General features: G+C 60.0%; 2 protein-coding genes across 14 annotated transcripts in view; one reads left to right on the top strand and one right to left on the bottom strand.

The window, feature by feature from the left end:
* The window catches only part of HS6ST1 (heparan sulfate 6-O-sulfotransferase 1), a 43744-nt gene that overhangs the window by 7232 nt on the left and 19112 nt on the right, over positions 1-17400 (bottom strand). The gene's annotated exons all lie outside the window — the stretch shown is intronic.
* On the top strand, positions 6179-16734 carry LOC309662814 (uncharacterized protein). 9 transcript variants are annotated; one of them, XM_082465959.1, is made up of 4 exons: positions 6179-6876; positions 9424-9489; positions 9623-9768; positions 10037-12111. In XM_082465959.1, the coding sequence occupies exons 1-3, from the start codon at positions 6426-6428 to the stop codon at positions 9673-9675; spliced, it is 570 nt and encodes a 189-aa protein (XP_082322085.1). In that variant the 5' UTR covers positions 6179-6425; the 3' UTR covers positions 9676-9768; positions 10037-12111. The 9 variants fall into 9 exon arrangements, 1 of the variants encoding a protein (XP_082322085.1); XR_014264991.1 differs by having other exon boundaries at positions 6184-6876; positions 8693-9489; XR_014264992.1 differs by having other exon boundaries at positions 6187-6876; positions 8809-9489.

The following is a 17400-nucleotide window of genomic DNA, read 5'->3' as shown; positions in this document are numbered from 1 at the left end:
GTCCACCCCGGCCCTTGCTTGCTCTGCTGTCATGACACAGCAGGCACCCGTGGCCACAGGCCTGTGCCCTGGCCACCCTCTGTTCAGCACTCCTGCTCCCGTCTCACTCGCTCTGCCCTCCCTTGCCCGTAAGGCACATCAGCAGACAGGGCAGCTTTACCGGCTACTGAAGGGGGAGCGAGGGCACTGATCAAAAGTGAGCAGAGGGCAGGTGTGGCGGGGGCAGAAGAACCCCCAGACGACCGACCATCCACGTCCAGGCAGCTCCCTGCCCAGGACGAAACCAGATATGTGTTCTCTGGAGGCGCTCATGGCTCAGAGACACGAGGAACTGGGCAGGGGGCCAAACAACAGTCTGCACGCTCATGGGGGACCCAGCCCCTGCCCCAGCTGCACCCCAGAGGAAACTGCAGGGTTTCTACCCCAGAGCGAAGTACCCCCTGCACTCACATCTGGAGTCCCCCACAAACAGGGGGCCTTCTGCCTCTCACCCTCCAGCAGGATCTGCCCATCCAGGCCGTTCAACTGCTAACCAGCAAGGGTTCCAGAAGGAGGACAGAGAGGACATGGCGGAAGAGATGATAAAAGAAACAATGAGGAGTCAAGCACCTAATTCATTTAGCGTGAAATGGCCCGCCCACTGCCCAGCAAAAGAACGTGGAGACCAGACCCAGGATTACAGACGTGACCCATGAAGCACATGGACAGAAAACCAGGACACGTAAAGAGTGGGACTCAACTTCTCTATGGAACACCATACGCTAAGAATCGATGGAGCGATGGCTTCAAAATGCTGACGGGAAATAGACCAACTGTATCTCATACCCAGCCAAGCTTCACACCCGTGAAGGCTTGGGAAATTTATTTTCTGTGAATCCTGCTCTAGGAAGATACTGGAGTATGTATCTCATATAGTAGATGAGAAAAAAAAAAAAGTGTGGGACACAGGAGCTCGAACCCAGGAGAGATCCCAGATGTCCACTGGGCATCTCGCTGAGTCTGTCAGGAGCAGAGGGACAGGGCTTCCAGAAAAAGGGGCACAGACAGATTACCTGACAAAACACAGCACTGGTGGGAAAAACGAATGGTAGGTACATGGCAGATCTTCGGAATCACCTGGAAAAAACTGAGTCTCTGAAGATGGAAGACAAAGCAAGTAAAAAGTAGGGCAATCGTTAATTCTAGGGAAAAAGAAAAGTTACATAAAAAAAAAAATGAAGTATGCTACTAGGCTCAGAAGAAAACAGTGGTTTTAGAGACATCATGATATAAACAGTGGTAAGTGATTGAATAAAAACTTGAGCTTTAACTCTCCTTGGAGAATGGGTGGGGTGTGGAGAAGGATAAGGGCATAAGAACACTTCATCTATCAAAACAGAAAGTACACAGAGAGCATTTAAATCAGTGAAACAAGAAATAGCACTATACACGACTCAGAAACATGGAAGTCAATACATGAAGACTACCAAAAAGAGCTGCAAGAGGTTCTTTGGGGAAGCTGGAAAGGAAAAGGAGATCTGTTGGTTTTTATCATAAACTGCTTAGAGCTATTTGTCTTTAAGCATGCGTGCATTCTTGTAACTAAAAACACTAAAACAATGTGGAAACTGGCTTAAAAAAACATACGGAGAGACGCTCCCCTTCATTAGTCATTGAGGGAACAGCACACTCAGCCACAACGTGATACCCACTGGAGCAGCAAAACAAAGTGGGGCAAGGCCAACTTGTGACAAATGCTTACTGGGACAGCTGTTGTGGAGTGACTTCACGGGAAGGCGGAAGGCGCACACACACTCACCCCGTGACCCTCACACTCACCCCCCCGAGTCCTCTCCTAGGCACACATCATGGGGAAGCCTCGTCCACGCGTCCTGGGAGGTGTGGACAAGACAGTCCACAGCACTCTGCTGGTGACAGCCCCAAACATCCGCCGCAGAGGCATGCGTACACAAACGGGGTGTGTTCTTCCAACAGAACGCTGCTCAGCAACAAACAGGAACAAACTACAGCTACTCACGGCAACTCGGGTAAATATGATGAATGAGATGTTGCAGAAAGAATGCAAATTAAGAAAATGTATCAGAGTGCAACAACATGGTTTATCAAGTTTCTAAAAATAAAACCAAAGAAAATGCTATTTAGTGGTACGTACATATGTACTGAAAACAGTGAAAAGAAAAAGGTGATGAGGTGATACACAGGAGCCCTCCAGTCAGAGCTTAGCCTTGGCGTCTCGGGGGGTGGCGGCGGGGGCGGCAGGGACCGCGCTAGTCCGTGGTGGCGTCCATGGCACTGATCACGCCCTTGTGCTTAAGACAGGAGCGAGGGTGCAGGTGTGCATCCTGTGCTTTATTCCCTATGTACATTCACGCAACTTCTTCTGTATTTCCCAAACACTGTGTGATAAGGAAAGCAGTTTTAAAACCAAGGTTCTCCAGGGCAGCCTGCGAGGCCCCTGCTGGCCTTGCAGGTGGACAGCATTCTTGCCACACCTGGAGCCTCAGTTCCTCAAAGCGTCTGGTTTCCCCTCCCACCTCTGTGCCAGCCAATTCCAGGTGTCTGCAGCCCTTTCCTTACCCCTGACCCCTTCCTACATGCCAGTGTGAGTAGGGAGAGGCTCCACGGGGGAGGGGAGGACCCCTTGGGGGCATCACCTCTGGGGACCGTGAGGGTGGCCAGTCTTGTGGGTCAGTCGGGGTTGCCCTGTGGCTTGTGAACTAACCACATGACAGGGAGTCAGCTGCTCCTGCCTCCGGGAAGGAACCACAGCTCCTCCGGAGCTGGAGCGCCCAGCTGATGGCCGGCTTCCCATCCAGGAGGGCCTTGGGGTGCAAACAGGGCCAGCAAACAGTGCGCCCCACCCCCTAGGGCTCCCCTTTCCTGCTGCCGATCCCAACGCGGGAGACCAGGGACCCTGTTTAGTGACTTGTCGGGCAAGTTATGCTGTCAGGGTGGGAGGCTTCTGGCACCTTCTGCAAGCACAGCCCTAACCCACATCCTGGACTAAGTGGGAGCCCATTGCACCCCAACTTCCAGGGCAGGTCTCCGTGGAGCAGGGCTGCCTGCTACGTCCCAGGACGGACCCAGGGAGCGGCGCAGACACGCCCCAGCCCAGACCGTCCTGCCTGTGAGTTGGCGGCAGGATTCACAGCGCTGTCACCCTAGCGGGGCACACACTGGGACCGGAGGGGTGACAAGGAGGCCCTGCTCACACCTCTTCCCCTGAAGCTTCCACCACTGGCTGCTCACCACCATCTAGCCAGCCAGCCGGCACCCCACACTGTCCACTGCTGGTGGCAGGACGTGGCACGAGGTCGTCCCTCTGCAGCCGTGTGCAAGGTCACTCGGGCCGCCACCATGCGCCATCCCTCTCCCCAGGGTCTTCACCCCATCCTCTCACCCCAATGCGGGCAAGCTCTTGGAAGGCAGGCCTGTGTACTGGGGACACCGCAGTGCCCTGCTCAGCGTGGAGACAGCCCATGGCATCCAGGGCCGCGGACGCACAGCAAAGGACATAAACCAGCAATGCCCACAGGGCCCTGACAACGGCACCAGTGGCCACAGCCAACAGGCTTGCAACGTGCCAGGCAGAGCCCGGGACCCAGGCACTTCTTCCCTTTCACAGAGGATAAGCCCAGGCTCAGAGGCGGGCAGGGCTCTTAGGGCGCTCTGGGCTGGGTGGGGTAGAACCAACAAGGGCAGTAGGAGGTGATGAATGGCACCGCTTACCAACGGGGCAGGTCAGGAAGGCTTCTCAGAGACGGTGGGGACACAGCCCTTCGTGAAGGGGGCGGTGCAGGCTTGAGGTGCAGGCGGGGCCGGACAGAGAAGGGTCTTGTTCATTTACAGGAAAACAAGCTCCGATGGGAAGTGGCACAGAGTGCAAAATTCACATGGATTCAAAGACAGAACATAAGACTTCAAAGAAACTTCATGCCGTGAAACAGTTCTAGCCTGCCCGGTCTACAACCACTCCCAAGAGCCCACATGTGAACCGACCGCGTCATGCTTCCTTGCATTTAATTATGCTCTGTTTAATGCTTTCTGGGACCGTGGCTGTTCTGACATTTTTGTGTGCCCTGGTTCGGTGCATCCCACAATCGTGTACATCCTAGTGAACAAGGAATGTGTTTTGTTCTTGGGTGCAAACACTGCTGTCAGGGAGCGGCCAGCTCTAAAGTTTTAAGAGTCTGAGTTCTCACGGGACCAGCAGCCAGGAAGCCCTGCTTTATTGATGACAAACACTCAGATGGCCTCTGGGAAAATTCTGCAAGGTGCAGCTCTGCACTCCTTCCTTGGAAGGTGACAGCTGCGAGGTGGCTGAGTGGCAGGGGCTGGGGGGCCTGCCCTGCCGCAGGGCTGGGATCAGGGAGAGGGCCCTTCTCACTGTCCTCAGAAGCTCCTCCCCCTCCTGTCCGCTGTTGTGGGCATCGGGCGAGTCGGAGCCCACAGTCCCGACTGGGAGGTCCGCTCTGTATCCCGCGTAGTTTATCAGTGATGGGGAAACCGGGCTCGCAGAGGCGGGCGGCTGATGCAAGGCTCGGAAGCAGAAACGGCCCCTCCCCTCGCTCGGGTCACACCCACGGCTGGAGGAGCTTTCCTCTTCTGCCCCAAACCCCACTCCTGACCCTCCTCCTGGGAGCCGGGAGCCCGGAGCCCAGAGCCGGGGTGGGTGCACAATTCTGTGGCTGGGTGAGGGGCTGGATCAGCAATTACGCTTCCAGAAGGAGTCTGCTCTAAAGAGCAGGGCTGAGATGCTGCAAGTCTGCTGCAGGATGCTGGTGGCACGCCGGCCATTACAGGAGACACGGACGCAGAAATCAGTGGCAGACACACACGGCAGACGGTCCTGCAGCCAAGGGCGCAGATGGTCGCAAGCCTGCTGGTGCACAGAAGGGCCTGTGCCTGCCGGTGCGGAGACAGAAGGCACTACTCAGCGGCTCTCAGAAGAGCGAAACTATGGATTTTCCCCAACATTTTATTATGAAAAACTCAAACTTAAAGAAAAATTGAAAGGTCAGTGAACACTCATATGCCCAAATGGGTGACTTTAACATTTTCTGGGATTTCCCGGGTGGTCCAGTGGTTAAGAATCCGCCTTCCAATGCAGGGGACGTGGGTTTGATCCCTGGTCAGGGAACTAAGATCCCACATGCCACGGGGCAACTAAGCCCACGCACCACAACCACTGATCCCACACGCCACAACTAGGGAGCCTGTGTGCCACAACTTCTGAGCCTGTGTGCCACAACTAGAGAGCCCACACGCTGCAACTACTGAGCCCGCGTGCCACAACTAGAAAGCCCACACGCCGCAACTACTGAGCCTGCGTGCCACAACTAGAGAAGCCTGTGTGCCTCAATGAAGACCCAGTGTGGCCAAAAAAAACAAAAAAAACCCAGAAAAACAAAAAAACCCGTTTTCTTCTTTATATACTCTGTATTGCCCGCAGTGAGCACACGTCATTTACGTAACTGAAGTCAAGTAATAAAGGTCATAAAACATCCTTGTTGCTTGGGGTGCAAAGAGGCCATCAGAAAGGGCCAGCTTTGCAAGCTCTGTGCTCACGTGTCCTCTGTGATAGGACGCCAGCTGCCCCCTCCGCTCCGGGGGATCCAAGGGCAGGGCTTTTGTGAACAAGGTTCTAACTCACAGGAACAAACTCAGACCCTGAGACGAAGCTGGATTTTTCTACCAGTGCTAGCAGAGCTGCAGCTCCCTAATTGCGGGTGAGGACTGTTATTTAGGATTAGAATTACAACCTTTTCTTTTTTTTTAAAGAAATACTGGTGTATTACTTCCAGATATACATTCACTGAAAAAAAATTAATGCCATAGGGGGATTGGCTTCACTGCCACTTTCTCCCCCAGGACGAGCTCTGGGGTCCCAGAGCAGCAAGGGAAACTCTGTGAGGGGTACCTGAGGCCCCCCTCTACCCCAACTCCGTACTGTGGTCTCCCAGGGCCCAGGAGTCCCTTCATGAGGACAAAGGCCACACCGTGAAGCCAGGATCCAGACGGTTAATTTTCAAACAACCATACTCTGAGAGGTCTCCGGAACTTCAGAGGGAGGACCCCGGGCAGGTGTGCAGGAGCCTCCCGAAGCCTTGCTCTGATGCCCGTCCCACCCCAGGGCCTGGGGAGCGTCCCAGGGCGGGGGTGCCGGCTCGCTCACCACGGTCCGGGTCCCCCTCCCAGCAAGAAGCTGACACCCTTCGGGAGGTCATGGCGTGAACCACCTTGGTCATTAGGTCACTGAGCTGGGCCCTCGTCAGCACTGCGTGCTGCTGACCTCAGGCCAGGTGCCCCCCGGAGCCCACGGCCTGGAAGCGCCTGCTGCCCCCGATGGCCCCCTGGCCTTGGACAGTGCTGCAGGCCAGCTCCGGGAGCGCGGTTCACGCCACAGAACGCAGCACAGAACCCCGATGAGGGATTTGAGGCCTTCGAGGAAACCCAAGCCTGATCTGGCTCTGACTCCCACGGTGAGGTGGAAGCAGCTGAGTGCCCGTGTGGGCTGGCTGCGTCCTCCCCTTCCTGTGACAGGAAGGCACAGCTCCCCAGGGCAGGGCCCAGCAGCTGTCAGCTGTGTCACCTCCCTCTCCTCACCACGGCTGAGTGAGCAGTGCGGGCCCACGCGAGGGGAGCCGGGTCGGAGGAGAGGCGGGCCCCGCTCTGAGCGGCATGGGTGGGAGCCGGACCACCCCCGGCAGCACAGGAGGGAACCAGCTGATGGAACGGACAGTCTCTACCGGCTCTGGCCAGCACTCACCTCCCTGCACCAAAGCACGGCGCCCCTCCCGGGTACCTGCGGGAAAAACCCAGATCCGCAAGTGCTGAGGTGGCAGTGCAGGCTGGGGAGCCCCTCTCCAGATGCAGGTAGGAGACGCTGGCCTCAGGCCTTTCTTCCTGGGCAACGTGTCCGCAGAGCAGCTGTGAACTCATAGCTGTTATTTTTGTCGATTAACTGACTCTGCTTCCCAAAATACCCGGGCTGGGAGAGCAGCCCCGCGGCATCAGTGGTCGGGTGCTGTGTGCACACAGGTGGGCCAGTCCTCCCAGAGCCCCTGCGCCCCGGACGCCCAGGGCAGGCAGAGCCTAAAGCCGACACAATCCTTGGCAGGACCAGAATGGAAGCTCTGGGGCGGGCGCAGGTCCCTCGATGGTCGTCCCAGCTGGACGGGTGGCGAGGAGAATGCCGGCCCAAGGCCACCTGGGCACGGGAGCCCTGTCGTCCTTCCCCAGCAGGGGGCACGCCCGGAGGCATGTGCCCTCCGCAGGCTGGGGCCCAGCTGGCCTCACAACTCTGCTCCCTGCCCCACCCACCTCTAACAAGGTGGGAAGGCCCTTCCTGGCTCACCCAGGGAGCTGAATTCTTACAGACAGCGGGGAGAGAGTCCAGCTACTGGGAGTGGCGCTCACGTGGGCCCCCAGGTGGCTCCACAGGTTTAGGAAACAGCATGGAAATCCCTGAGGAGGAAGAAGCCCAGGAAGTGTCTTGTAGCCAGGTGTGGCTGTGTGACTAAGCCTGGCCATCAGGATGTCTTTAGAGACACCTCCTCCCCCCCCACCATTCTCTTCCTGTTGGCTGGAACATGCATGTGACTACAGAGGGCCAGCAGTCGTCTTGGACCATGAAGCAGAAGCCTTGCTTTCTGGGGATGGTAGGGCCGGAGAAAGAGCCTGGGTTCCTGGTGCGTCTTGCGGCTGCACCACCTGCCTGGCCTGCCTACGCTGGGCTCCTTTTCAAAGAGAGAGGAATAAATTTCCACCCTATCTTGGTCTCTGAACCTAATCCATCTACTCCAAGACCAATGCACGAGGACCCAGGCACGATCAGTGGTGAGGGCAGCCAGGTCTGGGGCGAGGCCTGGGGTATCAGCAGTTCAGTAATAACTGCATTAATTCAGTGAACCCTCAAGGCTTTACCCTGGTCATCCTGGACACTGCCAGACACCCTACAGGAAGAAAATGTTCCCATTTTGCAGATAAGGAAACTGAGGTCCAGAAAGGTTAAACAGCAAAACTGGCCACAGAGCTGGCTGGTGGCAGTGCTGGGATTGGAGCTCAGGCCCCCGGAGCCTGTAACCACCTGGGGAGAACTGGTCACCTGCTGAACCACAGGCCCCAGAAGGCACATGAACACGTCACCTGGCAAGGTTGGCCCTGGCCACCTGTTGACCACTTGCCGAACAACAGTCAGGAGTGGTGGTATTTTTAACTAAACTATGGACACAATTTACGATCCACTTCCTCTGAAGTACAGTGAGTTAATTAAGAGTCAGAGTGGTCTGCATAAAGAAAAAAACACATCCAGACCTGCAGTGAGGACGAACCAGCCCTGAGATGAACCACTTTACCCAGCAGCTGTGACCGTCTTCCTGATGGCCATCCTGGGAGGGGAAGAGCCAAAGTCCTGGACTTTGCCTGGCCCTGGACTTGGGCACCTTGGCTGTGGGATGCGGGGCGGGCCTCCTGGACAGGTTCTCCTCTGGTTCCAGCCCCGCTCCAGCCCTGCCTCCTGCTGGCTGATGACACTAATGCAGACGCAGAGCTTGGGGGAGGGCTTGACTCTCACGGGCCCCGTGTCCCTGCCAAGGCAGGAGCGGCAGGGCTGAGAGCCGGGCTGCCGTGAGCCCGCACTGAGCCCAATGCCTCCGCGGCCCTGCCCCTATGCCCTTGTCCCCCACCCCAGGGGGAAGCCCGTGCCCCCAGGAGCTCCCACCTGAAGGAGGAGGGCCTGGCTGGAGGCCTACGGGCCACGTGGGCCCCCAGCTCCAGATGCAGGCCTTCCTGACCACCTGCTTCCAGGGCCTCCGGGATTCTGCGCCTGGAGGGATGGACACGGCTCGCAGGGGAGTGCTGGCCTGGCCCCCCGCACACAGTGCGCCCACTGCCCCAGGGCCGGTCTGTACAAGCCGTTGGGAGGGGGCCGTCAGAGTTGCGTGGAGGTGCCAGCAGGACCCAAAAAGGGAGTGGGTGAGGGTGAGGGGGGCTGTCTGACCCCGGGCTGCGGGACCCGGGGACGGGACCTTCCGGCAAGGCCTCCACAGCAGAAGAACCCTCCCCAGGCATCCTGCACCCGCACATCTCCTGCCAGGAGGCTCACACGCTGTCTCCCTACCCACTGGGTGCCCTGGCTGCCCATCACTGCCTAGTGCTGGCTCAGAGGGCCGCTGCTGGGAGCTGAGAGCCCCCATCCCTCCCCTGGGCCAGCAGGGACACACGGGCGCTGTCTGTCCCAGTAAGGAGGCTGAGCACATACGAGACAGTAGGGCGAGGACGAGGGAGCTTTGCATCCTGTCCCTGTGACGTGAGGCATCCTCGCAGAGGGGGCGGGTCAAGCGGCAGACTCTGCCGCCCCTCCCCCCGTCCCTGCCTCCATGACGGCCCCTCGGGGCCATTACCACCTCCTGTGCCTCCCAGGCTCCTGCAAGGATCGGGTGAAAGGAAATGTGTCAAGCAGCCCTGCAGCCCAGGCGATCCACCAAGGTGAGGGACTTGCAGCCCAGGCAGGTCCAGAGGCGCGGAGCTGGGGGACCACATCCCTCTGCGTCCGGGATCAGCACCCTGCCGGGGACCCCACGGCCCTCTCCCGTTGGGCTTATCCTTTCCTCTGTCACAGGAGCGCGTGCTGTGTGTGGGACCCATGCAGCCCTGCCCTCCTGCAGCATGTGAAGGGCTGGACCTGTGACCGTGAGACACCCAGATGGACAAGTGCCAGGAGATCGGGTGCCTGACGCCGGGTCAGGGTCCGGCAGGGCCTCTAAGGTGTGACATCTGACCTCAGCTCTGAAGGACAGGGAGGAGGCGGAGGCCTGGCAGAGGGCAGGGGTGGGGGTGAGGCAGCATTCCTGCAGAGGAGAGGCCCAGGCCAGGCGGGGCGGGGGGCGGGCAGCACACCACGGCACAGGCTAGTTCATCTAAGTGCACAGGTCGGTGAGAGGCAGAAAGGAGGGCTTGGTTTCAACGAGGAAAGGACGTTGTTATCAAACCGTGGGAAAAAAGGAAATTTCCGTCCTTGTTTCAAAATTCCAAGTGGCTGAAAAAGTCCATATGAAGGAAAACGAGTGTTCCTCGTTCAGGCTTAGGAAGCACCTCTGCAGTGGGCTTCCCCCTCCCCTGACAGCACCTAGAGTTTCGTGGGCGGATGAATATCTTCCCGTGATTTATACACAACGTCAGCAAAATTCCAGGGAAGCAGAGCAGACTACCTCAGCCCCTGGCTCCGCGACCCAGAGAATCCGAGGCACTGCCGACTGGGCGGGGGACGGCAAGGGGGTCCCCAAGGCAGGAGGGCCCCCCGAGTACATTCCAGGGGCCTGCAGCCCCTGCCTCCCCCTCAAGGCAAGGACCCCACGTCTGCAGGAAGCTCGAGCTTTTCCTCCCCAGCCCCCTGACCTTCGTGATCCCACTGGACCCTCACAAGGCCCCCCAGGACAGCCATGAGGTGAGGGGGGGGGGCGTGTGACTTAACCACCAGGCCAACACACGCTGGGGGGAGCTGTGCGCACCGAAGGGAGGAAAGGCCCAAAGCCAGAGCTGGGTACCACGAGGGGCAGAGCTGGTGGCCGCAGGTGTGGCTGCAGACTGGTCCCGCCTGGGCCTCCAGCCAGGCCCCCAGCACGGCGGCCCTCCTGGCTCCAGCCTGTGTGCCGGTCACGGTCACTCTCCATTCCTGACCAGGGGTGATTGCCCTGCAAGAACCTCTCAGTGGACACGTCCAGCACTGGGGGCTCGGGTGTCCCACCCATGAAGGGGCAGGTGAGGTCTCCTTCCCAGATGCATGCAGGGACAGGCCGCACTGTGTCTGGCAATGGCGCACAGACCCACGACAGACCTCCCACAGCACCGAGGGATGCCGAGGGACCCAGGATGGATGCCAGGCCCCTGACCACCCCTCCTGGCAGGTGACCAGAAAGGCTGCGGCTGCCGGGGGTTCTGGGAGCGCTGCCCAGGGTCGGGGCCACAGGAGGATATACTGGCAATGTCCTCCCAGCTGAGGCCAGGCTTACTCTCCACCCACCCAAGCACAGGCCTTTCCAGAGGTGTTCCCTCCAATGAGCAAAGGATGGCTTTCTGGGAGCTTGTCTGCTGTTCCCAAACTCTGAGGTTGGCCTCAGCCTTGGACTCTCGACCGAGTGGCACAAGCGGTGCCCCTCCGGGTTGTCCGAAGGCAGTAGGGGGCCTCCCTCCGCCCCCCAACTCCACCAGGCTCCCGCCTCGGCTCCCGGGCAGTGCTCCAGCTAAGCAGGCGCTGCTCGGGAGGTGACCCAGTCCGGCACCTGCGGGGCCCCGCGGGGCTGCCGTTCACATTTCGTGCCTGCCCGCCTGGCACTTTCTGGCTTCCGACACCGGCGGGGAGGCTTCACTTCCACCTGAACACGCACGTTCCCGCCCCGGGGCAGAGGGAAGGTGACCGAGCCCTGCTCCGTCCCCGGGTGGGGGACGTGCGCTCGCCGACTGGGCCTGAGACCTGCCTCCAGGCCTCTGCTGGCGCTCGTCCCCCTCATCCTCCCAGCCTGTAACCGCAGACCCGCCGGGGCCCGAGGAGGGGGACGCCGAGTACCTGGAGCGCTGCCCCGGGCACACAGCACGCACGCCCGGCTCCCCCTCCTCCCGCCGTCCGCCGGGTCCCGCCAGCCTCTGGGTCTCCGTGCCGGGGACGCATCCTACGGCAGTCAAGACCCAGCACAGAAGGCCCACGCAGCAGGGCACAGCTCAGTGGACACTGCCCCCGCCAGGTCCCGAACAGTTCAGGGCCTAAAACGAGCTCAGGGAACTCGAAACCTGCGCCCGGTGACTCCACGGAGACAGGGAGAGCCCTTCTGGGGACTCTGCAGTGACACAGGAACACACGTACGTACGTGTGATGAGCAGAAGCGCCACGTCAAAGCTCACGTTACAACCTGACGCCAGCTCTGGAAAACACAGACACTGGGCACAGGGGAAAGACGGGGCAGAAACACAACACACGCCAAACGAGGAGGGGGCTCGTCCCCGGGCCTGGAGCTCTGGGCAACTTTTTCTTCTGCTTTCAGTTTTTTGTATTTTTCCAATTTTATACAACCAAGCCTGTATTACAAAACAAACAGATTAAAGGCCTTCAGTGTACCTGATCTAACCTGATTTTCTCACTAGCGGTTCGGAGTCAGAGGCCTGGGAGGCCCTGGGCCTCCCCCGTGGCTGTGCAGATGTCTCCAAAGCCCCGAGACCAGCAGTGATCCGCCTGTTTGGGGGTCAGGAGGGCCTGAGCTGGTCTGGGGACCACTGGGGGCATCCGTGGTACCCCCTCCAGGCTCAGCCTGCTGACCCCACGGCTGGGGGCTGGCTTCACACCCCACAACACGCCTGCTCCCACGAGCGAACCCCTGCGAATCCCCCTGGTTCCCTCTCTCGCGGCCGCACGGAGCCTGGGAACGGAGAGGAGGGGGCTGGCACGTGCCCCCCGCTCCGCACACACACATGCTCCCACACAAGCAGAGTCAGCCAGGGGATGATGGCCTCACAAGCTCTTTGAACAGAAACTATTTTTCCCCAGACACAGAAATCCAGAGCCGAAACGGCACACCCCAGACAGAAGCCACGCGATGCCCAGATTGGCCACAGTGCCCTGCTTTCTCCCGGCCTGCGGGCCCTGCGCTCCGGGAGGAACAGCCACCCCGTGAGCTGGGAGGGCAGTCACCTCAGCAGTGACCCTTGGTCCTGGGGGCCAGAGAGATGGACCTTTCCAGAACCAGGAACCGCCAGGCCACCTCAGGGGCCCCTCCACCAAGTGTTTCTGTGGCTGGCGGTGGGGTGTAGCTGGCACACACTCGCTTTACTCCTGCGACCTCTGGGGCGGGCACCGCTGTCAGATGCCCTCTGCAGACGGGCAGACTTCCACCGGTGAAGCTTCCCAGTTATCAGAGGCGTCCACCCCCGGTGCGTGTGTCTGCCGCTGACTGACCCCAGACACAGGGTCTCCAGGAGGAGCTGGGGCAGGACGCACCGGGAACGGGGCTCCCTACCTGCCACGAGCTCGGCCACTTAGCTGCTGTGTGGCCCTGATGGGTAACCCAAGGAATGTCTCTGCATCTGTTTCCTCACCACATGATAGACACCCTGCCCCCCACATGAGGGAGGCCATCCAGGGACCTCCAGCCCAGCCAGAGGGAAGGAGAGGAGGGCCACGAGGGAAGGAAACAGCCAGAACGAACTCATCTGCTCTCGCCAAGTGAGGGTAGGGGCACCGGGAGAACGTGCGAGAGAGAGAGAGAGAGAGAGAGAGAGAGAGAGAGAGAGGGAAGGAAGCTGTCAGTCAAATATAAAAACCACAAGTAGCCCCATAAACTTAAAAACAAAACAACACAAAAAAACAAAGCAGTCGTTAAAAATCTTCCTACATGTTAGAACAAGAGACAGCATATACCTACCGGCACGTATGCCAAGATGACAGATGTTAACAAGCAGTGTGTCTAAGTGAAAGCGCTCAAGTTTTACTACTATTTCAACTGCTTTGTAGGTTTGACATTTTTTCAAAATAAAAAGTGGGGGGACAATTCCTACAAAAAAAATTTCTATCTAATTTTAAAAGAACAGATTATGCAAACTATCCTAGATAACAGCAAAGAAATGCACATCCTCACCCCCAACTCATTCTATGAGGCCAACAAAATCAAACACGAGAAGAAAGGAAAATTACAGCTCTTTTCATTCTCAATATAGACGTTAAAAAACTGCAAACAGAAATCTTATCAAATCAAATCCAGCAGAACATATAAAAGATAAGACACTATGACCAAGTCACGTAATCCCAGGTATGCAAGGATGGTTTAATATGAGAAAATCCATGTATCTGATTCATCACGTCCACGGATTACAGACGTCAACAGATGTGTAAGAAGTGCTTGCTAAAATTAAATAATTATTCATGATTGCAAGAGGATTCCCTTAACCTGATAAAAGTATCCAAAAGAACCCAGAACCAACATGGTCTTTGTGGGGAAGAGTCAGATGCATTTCCTCTAAGACGAGGAATGGGGCAAAGATGCCCACTCCCCGGGCTGCGACTCGCCACTCCTGCGATAAAATGACAACAAGGAGGCTGTCTGTCCCCCTCGTCTCTGCTGAGCACCTGCGTGCAGGCTCCGGGCTGGGGCTTCACCCTCAGGACCTGGAGGCGGGAGGGGGCTGCTCCGCAGGCCCTGTGCTCTCTGCTGGGTCCCGGAGCGCCTGGTGCTAAGGGTCTGGGTTGCTCTTGGAGGGCTGAGGGCTCTGGGCGTTTGGGCCAGCCACGCAACCGGAGCAGCAGTGGCCGTACTGGCCTGCATCCTCCCTGCGCTGAGCCTCCTGGGGTCTGGGCCTTGGGCAGGGGGGGCCCCAGGCCCCAGGTGAGCTCAGCAGGTGCGTCAGCCAGAGTGCCCGCTTCTGAGCGAGCTCAGCGGGCTAGCTTCTGGTCCCCCGAGGGAGAGGCCCTGGCTGCATGATCTGGGGTCTCCAGAGGCCGATGCCCCGTCTGGAGCAAGTTGAGTGGGTGCGCTCACAGGGTGGCAGGATGGGGGCCACACCTCTCCAAGCCTGTTTCCTGTTTCCTGGCACCGGCCTTCGCTGCCTTCATCAGCTGGCCCCTCCTCCGTCTGTGGGAGATGTGGGCGTGCTCAGGAAACAGAGCAGGCCCCTGGACAGACCCGGAGGGGAACAGCCCCTGCAAGGATGAGTTCTAACAGCTCTGCCCTGAGCGCAAAAGGCCCTGGGCCCAGAGCCTGCTCACGCTTCATCTGATTTGGCCGAGGGGCCCATGGGTGCGTTTCTGCCCAGGCAGAACTGTGCCTCCCAGTAAACGGTTCTCAGCCCTCCCTTTCCTGCGTCCAACTCCCTCATGGCCCAGGATCATCCGAATGTACGCTCCTCTTGGCCTTCCTTGGGTGAACCATCCTCCTGCTGACCTCCTTGACCCCAGGGTGGCCGCGGGGAGAGGGTCTGGCCCAGGAGAGGGCCTCTGCGTGCCCGGCAGAGGAGCCCGGGCCTGTCTGGGGGTGGAGGGAGCCAGGTGGGGGAGGCTGAGCTGGGCAGCAGTGAGCAGAAAGGCCTGGGCAGAAAGAGCTGGGGCAGGAGGCCAGTGGGCCGGGGCTGAGTAGGCACCAGGCGCTCCTACTGCCACAGGGACCAACTTGGGTGAAAGGGGTGTGACCTGAGAGGGACCATCCCCAGCTAGCCATGCCCGTCCCTTCCCGGAGCCCAAGTCTGGCAGGACAGTGGCTTGGACGGGATCCCGGCCCATCTAGCACCACACACTCAGGCCTGGCATTCGAGGTAGGGACGCCCACACCACATGCAGACGAGGAAGCAGCGGGCCCAGGCCTATACCAGCCCGGACACAGAAACACTCAGGGCTTGAGCCTTGCACTAAAGGGGAAAGTGTGTTCGGTGCCCAGGAGCTCAGGGACCTGCTTCCCAGGAGAAGCCGGCAGAGAGTGCCCGTCAGCAGGGCTCTCCAGGCCTGGGTGAGGGGAGACGACAGGGGAGGACGCCAGCGTCCAGGCAAGCACCCTGTCGCTGGGGGAACACTGACAGTCTAGCTGGGAACCCCGGGCATGACGCCAGCGTGAACGGGCGGCGCCAGCACAGGAGGCCAGAGCTCCCCTGGCTGTGGGCGCTGAGCAGAGGCCCGGGCTGTCCTGCAAGGGGTGTCCCGGCGCTCAGGTGGGGACAGTGGTGCCCTGAAGCAGAGGGAACAGCGTTTGAGGAAGTGAGTGCGGCCCTACACTCGGGGCGCTCTGCGGGCTGCAGGCCAGGGCACGAGGTGTGACTCACTGGGAGCGTGGGGGCGGAGTAGGGGGGCGGGCGGGGTGCAGTCAGCTGGCAGGCTCCGTCTTGAAAAGACGGCCTGATTCACACGGGAGGATGCCCGAGACACAGGAGATCCCGAAAAAGGCCACGCAAGGGGCTGCGGCCGGGCCTCTGCCTGGGCACACCTACGCCTCTGGTCACTAGCGCTCCTCCCCTGGGGCAGCAGACAGGCCCCAGCACCGACAGGCCGCCCACCCTCCCACTGCGGCAGCAGGCAGAACCCGGGGGCCCCCCTCCCGGTTCAGAGGCAGGGCGTGGCCAGCGTGCAGGAACCTGGGGGAGGGAGGGGAGTAGCCCAGGCTTAGAGATCAGGGTACCTCGGGACCCTGACTGTGGGGCGTCAACCCCCTCAGGGCATCTCTAGGCAAGTCCAAGGGGCTGCAGCACAGGGTTATCCCCCCAAAGCAGGGCAGGCCCCCCGTATCTCTTTCCCCCAGACACACAGGGTCATGCCAACGTTCCCACCTGGACACATCTGTCTCCCCAAGGTTCAGGGCGGGCAAAACCCATGGCCAAGGCCTGTCTGTGGGGTTCCTGGTGGGCCTGGCCCGCTGGGAGCTCAGGGCGGGTCTATGGAGAGCCACCCCACTGCCGCTGACCCCTGCGCCTGGCACAGCTGAACCTGGGCCCACCCCAGCCTGGGTCCTCCCAGCACGTCTGAGGGACTCTGGAGGCCCTTGGAGTTATCTGGAGACACAGGCCCTTTTCAGGATCGAGGCCCCCGTGCCATAGGAGCCCACTTAGCCCCTCACCACCACCCTGGGAGCAAGGGCTGACAGGTCAAGGGAGGACCGCATGCCTGCCACGACCAGGTGTGGCCCATGGCTGCCCGCTGCGTGCCAGGTCCCCGGGGGAGGGGGCTCCCTTGGGGATCTGAGTCCAGGCTGGCCTCCCTCCCGTCTGGCCCCGTGCACGTCACCCACTGTGCCAGCGCCTGCCCGTCCCTCCCACTCCTGCTCTGAGCCCGCTCCTGCTGCAAAGGGGTCCTGGAGGCCACCCTGGGTGTACCCGGGCCCACGTCTGGGGTCCTCTGTGTGGCTGCAGGTCCCTCAGCTGGCCAGGACCTGAAAGCTGCTGTCTCAGGGACGCCGGCGGAGCTGCTCCCCTGCTCAGCAGCCCTCCATGCTGCGCTCTCCTGCCCCAACAGCCAAGCCCTCGGTGTGGGCCGGGGCCCCCAGGTGGACCAGGCACCCCGGTGCCCGACGGCACGTCCGCCTCCTTGCCGAGGCGCGCTGCTCCCCAGTCCTGTTCCGGGGACCCCCCTCCTCCCCTTTTCCCCCTCGGACCCTCTCCACCCTGGCCCACCTCTCAACCGTGGCGTGGCACGCAACGTGGGGCTCTTCTCCTCTCCTGGCCTGTCTCCCACTAGCCTGGCCCGTCTGCGCAGGTCCCCAGGGCCGGCACGGGGCCTGAGCGAGAACTCAGAGAACAAGTTGGGCTCGGAGGCTGGGAACGCACTGACCAGGGAGCGGGACGCTCCCTCCCGGAGACGTCGAGCAGAAGCCGTCCGTGGTGGTGACCTCGGCCACCATCGCCCACCCACCGGGCAACTGCCTGGCGCGCGGTGGGGAG

Source organism: Balaenoptera physalus (assembly GCF_965194825.1).
Source record: "Balaenoptera physalus genome assembly, chromosome: 6".
NCBI classification, from domain to species: Eukaryota; Metazoa; Chordata; class Mammalia; order Artiodactyla; family Balaenopteridae; genus Balaenoptera; species Balaenoptera physalus.
This window is presented reverse-complemented; position numbering and strand designations above follow the sequence as displayed.